Source organism: Oreochromis aureus, linkage group 7 (assembly GCF_013358895.1).
Source record: "Oreochromis aureus strain Israel breed Guangdong linkage group 7, ZZ_aureus, whole genome shotgun sequence".
In the NCBI taxonomy this organism is placed as follows: domain Eukaryota; kingdom Metazoa; phylum Chordata; class Actinopteri; order Cichliformes; family Cichlidae; genus Oreochromis; species Oreochromis aureus.
In genome coordinates this window covers 43,362,901-43,372,348 of record NC_052948.1, presented here as the reverse complement: position 1 = coordinate 43,372,348, position 9,448 = coordinate 43,362,901, and the positions used below count along the sequence as shown (strand labels likewise).

The window sequence follows — 9,448 nt, the reverse complement described above, 5'->3', positions numbered from 1 at the left end:
GACTTCGTGGTGACCCTCATATTTCTTTTATTCCAGAAAAAAATAGTAACACAAAATATTACGCTTGTATGACAAATATGTGATGGAAGGAAAAAAGAATAAAATAAAAATACAAATAAATATAATTAAAGTCTTGGAATATTTCTTCCGGCTCCTTTGACAGTCTATTTTTAAAAAAAAAAAAATAAATAAATAAATTATGTGATAGAAGCGATCCCATTGGATTAAAACGAAGTACTTTGTCCAGAAGCCAGTTTGACCACACTATGCTTCTGCACTTCTGCTTCCTGCTCTAACCCCTCCCCTCTCTGCCTTGCGAGTGTTGTTCTCTGATTGGGTGTCTCCTTGAAAACTTCAAGCGACTGCTCCAGCAGGTTTGTCCGCAAATCACCTGTGCGCTACAAGTTGGAACTCACTGCTCTCCGTGACGCCAAAATGGACAACTGGCCCAGAACAGCTAAGATCTCTTACAAGCGCTGGAGAAACTCTGAACAGTGGTAAAGAGAAAAACACGAAAAATATGAGCGATCTTGCTTTAGTAACCTCGTCAAAGTTGTCTTGGCTGTTTCAAGGAAAGACCTGCTATGTTTACATATCGGAGTGTGAGCCACGGGGCTAAGTGTAAATGTATTTAACGACAAACTTTGGTATGTCTGAAAGACAAACTTTATTTTTCATGTCTTCTTCTTGTGTGCTGGCACTTAGGGGTGATGCAGATTTTGTGGGTCAAACTGATGAGGACCAGGGCACAGACGCTGAGATCTGCACCATAGCTTCAAATTTTGACGCAGAGGTTACACAGTCTTCATCCGCCTCTGGGTCTAATAAACCCGAAGGTGTGTACAATATAATTGTTATTTTGTTTTAATTGGTGTGTGTGGAACTGTGGTGGGGGGAAAGTAAGAAGGGGATTAGAAAGTATTAACATAGAAAGAGCCTTTGTAGCAGTGTTGATCAGCTGGATTGGATTTTGATAAATGTAAATGTGGATATGGGTTAATTACACATGAAAGTAGGCTCATGTTATATTGGCCATGTCCTGTTTTTAACTGGCAAACATATAAATAGAAGAACTGCTTTGTTTTAATCTGTTATGCATCAAATTTCCAAGATGTAAAATGACCTTTGAGTGTGTGATACTGAATAACATGCTAATGCCAGAGTTCTCAAAGTGTGCCAGTCCATGGTAATAACCATATGCAACTAGGAAACATTGCACATCTATACATTTAATTAATTAACATATTGTTATATAGGAGTGCTAAGTCAAAAACACCAATTCCTGATTTTGCTTCTTTTCGCAGTCTAAATTTCTCTAAAGTAATTTTTCTGTGTCTGAATCTTATCCTGGCTTTTTAAAGACATGAACGGTCATCAAGACTTGATGTTAATGCTATTAATCTGTGCTTGCTCTGCTTCTTGATCCTGTGTGATTCTGCCGACATCTCTTTTTGTCTGTTTGTTTCTGAGACTGATCATGCACTGACCGATGTGTTTTATTAACAGAAACCTTTACAGTGGATGATGCATTGGAGGCAATCGGATTTGGAAAGTTTCAGTGGAAAATCTCTTTCCTCACTGGACTGTCATGGGTAATAAATCTTAAAACAAGCCCAAACAGCCTTATCAACATGCAGATACTGCACATCTCTAACTGGATGCTCTCCCTCAGGTAGCAGATGCCATGGAGATGATGATCCTCAGCATCTTGGGGCCCCAGCTGCACTGCGAGTGGAGGCTCCCCAGCTATAAAGTGGCACTCATAACATCGGTAAAGTCCTTTTACCTTTTATTGCTTTACTAGAGATTTTTGTTTATATAATATAGTCAATGACCTTTTATTTTTTTTGCTGTTGTTGTTGGAACAGGTGGTTTTTGTCGGGATGGGGATCAGTTCACCGATTTGGGGAAATGTAGCCGACAAGTACGGCAGAAAAGTAGTGAGTCTCACATCTATGATTCTCGTACATGATTTCATGAGGTTTGTAAATGATCTCATGAATTTCCTGTATATGTTTCTGTGCTAAACAGGGTCTGAAAGTTTCTATGTGCTGGACTTTGTACTACGGCCTGCTGAGTGCCTTTGCTCCAGCGTATGGCTGGCTCTTGTTCCTGCGGGGCCTCGTAGGCTTTGGTATTGGAGGAGCTCCTCAGTCGTAAGTTTGATTCTTCCTTCATGCATAACAAGATACATGAGTAGTTCCTTAATGAGCGAAATCCAAGGAAACAATATGAACAATAAAGATTTAATCTTGTTTTAGGGTCACGCTGTACTCAGAATTCCTTCCCGTGAAGTCGAGAGGCGTCTGTATTATGCTGATTGCGGTACTGCGGTCATTTTCTTATAAATGCAAGAATCTCTTCTTTGATATGATTAGCTGCACTGCACTAAATCATCCCAACTGTTTGTCTGCATCAGGCATTCTGGGCAATCGGTGCTGTGTTTGAGGTCCTCCTGGCCTTGATGGTAATGCCTGATCTGGGTTGGAGGTGGCTGCTCGGCTTTTCCACAGTACCATTGGCAATCTTTGTTTGCTTCTGCTTTGTAAGTATGTCTGTGATGGGTAGAGGTCCACCACAACAGAAAAAAAGTTGAAAGTCAATCAGCTCAGTTTTCCATGTTGCACAGTGGTTGCCGGAGAGCCCTCGTTTTGATGTGCTGTCGGGAAGACGAGAAAAAGCCATGGCAACCTTAACGCGCATCGCTAAAGAGAATGGGAAGACCCTGCCTCAAGGCAGGCTGATCACTTATAATCAGGTGGGGGTGAGATTTTATTTTTTCTGGATATGAATCTAAATATAAGCAGTGCTTAAATGTTCAAAATAAAATGTCCACTTTGTATTTTTGTCTTTAATTACACAGAATGAACGTGGACGGATCAAAGATCTCTTTGCTCCTCAGTACTGGAAGACCACGCTGCTCCTGTGGTTTATTTGGTTAGCTTAAGTGACACACTCTGTAATATAAGCCTTCTCTATTTAAAGGGAGTCATTTTTAAATCAGTGATTACCAGCTCGGCAAAGGATGCAGCCAGGTTGGAAAGCTAAAGGTTCAGCATGAGTTGGGTTATGGGAATTTGACTGTGCAAATGGTTTGGGAATATCAAGCACTGATAACATTCTTTACAGGGAGTGCAGAATTATTAGGCAAGTTGTATTTTTGAGGAATAATTTTATTATTGAACAACAACCATGTTCTCAATGAACCCAAAAACTCATTAATATCAAAGCTGAATGTTTTTGGAAGTAGTTTTTAGTTTGTTTTAGTTTTAGCTATTTTAGGGGATATCTGTGTGTGCAGGTGACTATTACTGTGCATAATTATTAGGCAACTTAACAAAAACATATATACCCATTTCAATTATTTATTTTTACCAGTAAAACCAATATATCATCTCCACATTCACAAATATACATTTCTGACATTCAAAAACAAAACAAAAAAATCAGCGACCACCAATATAGCCACCTTTCTTTGCAAGGACACTCAAAAGCCTGCCATCCATGGATTCTGTCAGTGTTTTGATCTGTTCACCATCAACATTGCATGCAGCAGCAACCACAGCCTCCCAGACACTGTTCAGAGAGGTGTACTGTTTTCCTCCTTGTAAATCTCACATTTGATGATGGACCACAGGTTCACAATGGGGTTCAGATCAGGTGAACAAGGAGGCCATGTCATTAGTTTTTCTTCTTTTATACCCTTTCTTGCCAGCCACGCTGTGGAGTACTTGGACGCGTGTGATGGAGCATTGTCCTGCATGAAAATCATGTTTTTCTTGAAGGATGCAGACTTCTTCCTGTACCACTGCTTGAAGAAGGTGTCTTCCAGAAACTGGCAGTAGGACTGGGAGTTGAGCTTGACTCCATCCTCAACCCGAAAAGGCCCCACAAGCTCATCTTTGATGATACCAGCCCAAACCAGTACTCCACCTCCACCTTGCTGGTGTCTGAGTGGGACTGGAGCTCTCTGCCCTTTACCAATCCAGCCACGGGCCCATCCATCTGGCCCATCAAGACTCACTCTCATTTCATCAGTCCATAAAACCTTAGAAAAATCAGTCTTGAGATATTTCTTGGCCCAGTCTTGACGTTTCAGCTTGTGTGTCTTGTTCAGTGGTGGTCGTCTTTCAGCCTTTCTTACCTTGGCCATGTCTCTGAGTATTGCACACCTTGTGCTTTTGGGCACTCCAGTGATGTTGCAGCTCTGAAATATGGCCAAACTGGTGGCAAGTGGCATCTTGGCAGCTGCACGCTTGACTTTTCTCAGTTCATGGGCAGTTATTTTGCGCCTTGGTTTTTCCACATGCTTCTTGCGACCCTGTTGACTATTTTGAATGAAACGCTTGATTGTTCGATGATCACGCTTCAGAAGCTTTGCAATTTTAAGACTGCTGCATCCCTCTGCAAGATATCTCACTATTTTTGACTTTTCTGAGCCTGTCAAGTCCTTCTTTTGACCCATTTTGCAAAAGGAAAGGAAGTTGCCTAATAATTATGCACACCTGATATAGGGTGGTGATGTCATTAGACCACACCCCTTCTCATTACAGAGATGCACATCACCTAATATGCTTAATTGGTAGTAGGCTTTCCAGCCTATACAGCTTGGAGTAGGACAACATGCATGAAGAGGGTGATGTGGACAAAATACTCATTTGCCTAATAATTCTGCACTCCCTGTATATCATAGCCTTATTGTATCTAGTACATTTTTGTTGTTGTTGTGGCAATGATAGCATTACCATTACCATAGTGACTTGTATACAGGTAACCAGGAACAATACTTAAAATACTCTGTGTGGACTGGATGTGATTCCTAAAGGCAATGCAAGGGGGAGTAACAGTAGTTACCTGATTGACGTATTAAAGGCTTTATTTTCAGCTACTCGCAGAACTAATTTTCTAAAAAAAAAAAGATCTTTTTACTTTTGTCAAAAGGTTTTCGAATGCCTTCTCCTATTACGGGATTGTCCTGCTGACAACGGAGCTGTTCCAAGCTGGAGATTTGTGCGCGAGTATGTTTACAGCTTTCTTTGTGCAGAGCTGCTTTTAATGTTTTCCATTGTTGAATTACAACAAATCCCAAATGCTTCCTTATAGTGACCCAAGGAGCCAAGATTGAACCAGACTGCAGTCTTGAATGTAGATATTTAACGTCAGCTGACTACAAAGATCTTTTATGGACGACCTTGGCTGAGTTCCCAGGTAAAATGCTCGCTGCTTGCAGTCTGTCAGAGGCGTGGTGTGCAGTTAAGTTGAAAGTCTGACAGCTGACATAGAAAAAGTGTCCATTTTTTTTGGTAATTTTCCTTCAACTCAATAGTAGTTATACCTTAAAAAAACGTGGCAGCCAAACAGTGAATTTGTTTGGCTGCCACTATTAATGGTTTAATTAATAGTTTAATTAATCCTTCAACTATTAATGGTTTTCAGAGTGTCCCTGAAATACTCGTTTCTTTTAAACTTTGATAAAGAAATTACATTTTTTAAATACGTGTTTAACTGTGGACATGCACTTACACGCATTTCCTTTCTTTTCATGTCCAGATGAACATGCAGTGTATTGATTAGTGGCTCTGAGCTGCAATAGCTTAACAGTTAATCAGCTGCAAACATAAACATTTATTACAAAAGTGATTTTAGACTTCAGGTACAAATAAAAAAAAAAGACAATTGAAAGTTAAGAGCAACTGAATTGTGTGGCTTCATAAATAATTATAGTTAGAAATGAGACACAACACGACTCCCTCATGAGGGTGCGAGGTAATGACAGACCATATCCACAAGAGAGATAAGGATGGGCATGCATACACGCTTCACTATATTTACTGGGCATAGCATCAGTTTAGGCAGGCTGTGAAGTCTAGTTCGGCCACACAAAATAATAATTTTGTCTTTTTGAAAAAAACTGTTGCACTGTTATGTTCATTGTGAGGACTTAGACAGAGGCAGGGATTATTCTCACTTCTAGACACCACAGGGGAGTCGTTCGTCATTTTTCTACTTTTTCTAAATCCACAAGAGTATGTATTAAAGATGGATGAACCTACTATGACATCACCCATTGCTTAGGGAAGTCCCATTGTAAAGCTTTAAGATAAGCATTTTCTCTGTCCCCGTATTGGTGTTTTGAAACAGAATGTGAAGAGAGGAGTGAGAAACTGAGGAACACTGAACGCTGGGTAATCTTTTCAAACGGCTGCAACATCTCCCTCTGTATAATCTGGGAATCTCTGGGATCCTGGACTCGTATATCATAAAAATGGCTGTAATGGCCGACATGATCGTACCCTTTTGTCTTCAACGGCATTAACTTTGCTGTCACTGTCAGGCACCACCCACATAATTAAATGTATCCTGTATTATAATAAGACGTGAAGCTGGCGTTTGAGCCCACAACGTCATCTGGTGTTTACTGTGGATACAGAGCAAGAGTCCTTTGGCCTGTTTCCCTCTTGATTTCCATGCATCCCTAAGTCTGTTTGTAACTACAGGATGCGTCCCCTGCTGGCCATTATACAGAATGCATGCTTAATACAATTCAATATCACCTTCACTTTTCAGACCTCAAAGACAATCTTTAATACGCAGTCTACATACTGATAAAGCCTACTAAAGACGATGCTTTGACGTTTTTCAGTGATTTGAAGCCGGGCAGAGTATAGCATACAAACACATGTACATTCTCAGAATGAAGAGAACGAGATACAAAAAAAGTGCTCTTTAAGAGAACGGCTCCATCTTTGACTGTTGAGTGTTGATTGTTTGTTTTTGATGTTGGTTTCAGGTCTTTTAGTCGTCCTTCTACTAGTTGACTATATCGGCAGGAAGAAAAGCATGGCACTGTGTTTCGTCATGTTTTCCTTGTGTATTCTACCGTTATACGCTTGTATCGGGAGGTAAGTTTGTTTTTTAATATCATAGTACAACAGCAGCTAACCCGAACCAGCTTGACATTGAAACACCCAGGCTGATTTTTAACGCTTTTCTTTTTTAATTAATCCAGGATAGCTCTTACCATCTTTATCTTCATTGCCCGAGCCTTCATCTCTGGTGGATACCAAGTTGTTTTTGTTTACACACCAGAAGTACGCATCACTTTTCAATTTAGCAGATTTTATTTTTTTTGTTGTTTGTTTGTTTGTTTTTTTCAGACAGGTCAAATTGGACAAACTCTACTCACTGACTTTTCTTTCTTTTGTTTAGGTGTTCCCAACAGAAAACAGAGCTTTAGCAATGGGAACGTCCAGCGCCATGGCCAGGTTGGGTGCCCTAATTACACCCTTTGTGGCACAGGTATGTTGGAAGTCTCATATATTTGTGTTTTTGTACAAGCTAATAAAATGTTTTCAATATTAAAAGCATTACATTAGACCTCTTATATTAAACTGTAAATTGAAATGTTTGTTCTTAGTGTTACTCACCAAAAGACAGTATCTGTATCAGTGAGGGCTAAAAACAAGAAAAATAATCAGTGAAATGGTGTGTCATTTTGACACACGCAAGTTTTGGAACTCAGCCGATAAAAACCAGGATTAACCTCATTTAGATTTGGCCACTATCCCCTTCTGGGGCTTTTTCTTCTACGGTAACATGCCTCTCACAGTGCTTATCCTGTTTTTCTTACGTGATTTTTCTAACCAGTAACACCAGGACATTTATTCTTTTATCATGGAAATTATGAACAGCATCCACACTGATTGATTTCTTCTATGGTGAAATTGAAAATGCTCACATTAAGTGATCACAATGGGACTTCAAATTTAACATGATCAGGAAATGGTATTTCCATTTTCACAGAGGACTCTGCAGTGACTGTGAATGACTTCTTTCTTCGTGGTTTTATTAGAGGTCAAAAACCAACATTGTTGTCAATGATGTCATATATGATAGTTTGACAATAATGTGACTTGTAGTGGATTTAAATGAGTCCAGTCAGGCTCTTTATCATTTAGGTGTGTTTTTTGCTGTTTGGCTCAGTTTTTGTGTTTTGGTTCTAGGTGTTGCTCAGGACGTCGGTGTATTTGACTCTGTCAGTGTATTGCAGCTGCTCTCTGCTGGCTGGCGTTGCATCTTGGCTCCTGCCCTTTGAGACATTGGGAAGGAATCTGCAGGAGTCCAGTCTCGACCAGGAGGCTGGAGGGCAGACGACCTCCACCCCCAGACAGTCAGATAATACAACGTGCTCAGCGGACCAGTGACGGATGAGGCAGGAATATAATAAAAAAGAAAGTGTAAAACCTGTTCTCACACCTTCCGGTCTCCTGCAGTTACATTGGTTGTCAGTTTAACGATGGGTAGACTCATCTGCGCAACGATGGGTGAAGAACAGCAAGGGAGACTCTCATTACAGACGGGGAGTGACAATTGAGGTTTGGCCTAATGAGAGCGGAAGAACACTTGTTGGACTGGTTTGTTTACTCAGTCTTCCACTCAGGCCATGAGAGGCAACAGAGGGACATTCTGGAAATATTAATGGCTTGTCCCCACGCTGCCGATAAAGTAGGCCTATGGCTTTACTCAGTGTGGGTTCAGAATTGCTCTTTGTATTTATTTATGTGTAAAGTGGAATGGAAAAGAATGCTTTCTTCCTCACAAATTCTAGTTGCTCACAGTTGTGGTCTTTATAAAAAATTTAAAGGAGGCACATTGAGCAAATTTAAAAACTTGTATGTCAGCAGTCTTATTTTAGACATAAGATTGTCTTTTTTAAAATAATAAATAAATAAATAAATCAGCTGTGAAAATAATCGTGTTGCAACTCTAAATTATTAACAATTATTCTAAAAATACAATTCTTTCGAGCCCATTTTTAGTTGTAGTCTGCTGTTATATAGAGGACAAAAAGGGCTAAAGATAAATCTACATGAACAACTCCATAAATGGGTAATATGACCTTGTATGTACAAAAACCCATAAATTTCATTTGTACCTAGTATCTATTCAAGTTTATATTTAATTGATTCATATTTAAATGTATTTATTTAGACATAATTTATCCTTTGCACTTTCTAAAACCTAGCATCTACATTTTTTTCTTATAGATTTCTTTATACTTTTTTGCATCAGTATGCAAATGACAGAAGAACACTTCATTATTTGCAGTGGGAAATGGGGGGATAAAAATGTATACATATTTGCAGTTTTAAAAATAAATAGTAAACATGAACATTTTTTGAAAAAAATCTATGAAAAATTAAACATTAATTTAACATTTTATAAAATAAATATTTATTTTAATTTATTATTTTGGTACATTTGCTTACTAATGAATGCAGACAGGTTTTCTGTAAAATTTTCATCTATAAATATTATATGAGATTATATAATAAATATGAAATTAATCGTTATTTATTGTCTTGATAAACGTCTTATCACCAACACTATGTTTCATAAGGTGAGCACATTTTTATAATTTTTATCATTAAATATGGTCAACATTTGT

The 9,448-nt window shown here is 38.9% G+C and overlaps 1 protein-coding gene across 1 annotated transcript; it reads left to right on the top strand.

Annotated features, from left to right (window-relative positions):
* Window positions 1-333: 333 nt before the first annotated feature.
* LOC116322466 (synaptic vesicle 2-related protein) lies at window positions 334-9,258 on the top strand. The gene is made up of 16 exons (XM_031742539.2): window positions 334-497; window positions 706-836; window positions 1,507-1,592; window positions 1,673-1,771; window positions 1,869-1,940; window positions 2,032-2,156; window positions 2,262-2,325; window positions 2,420-2,545; window positions 2,630-2,758; window positions 2,864-2,937; window positions 4,942-5,018; window positions 5,104-5,208; window positions 6,791-6,902; window positions 7,010-7,091; window positions 7,210-7,299; window positions 8,004-9,258. The coding sequence occupies exons 1-16, from the start codon at window positions 436-438 to the stop codon at window positions 8,202-8,204; spliced, it is 1,635 nt and encodes a 544-aa protein (XP_031598399.1). The 5' UTR covers window positions 334-435; the 3' UTR covers window positions 8,205-9,258.
* Window positions 9,259-9,448: the final 190 nt, after the last annotated feature.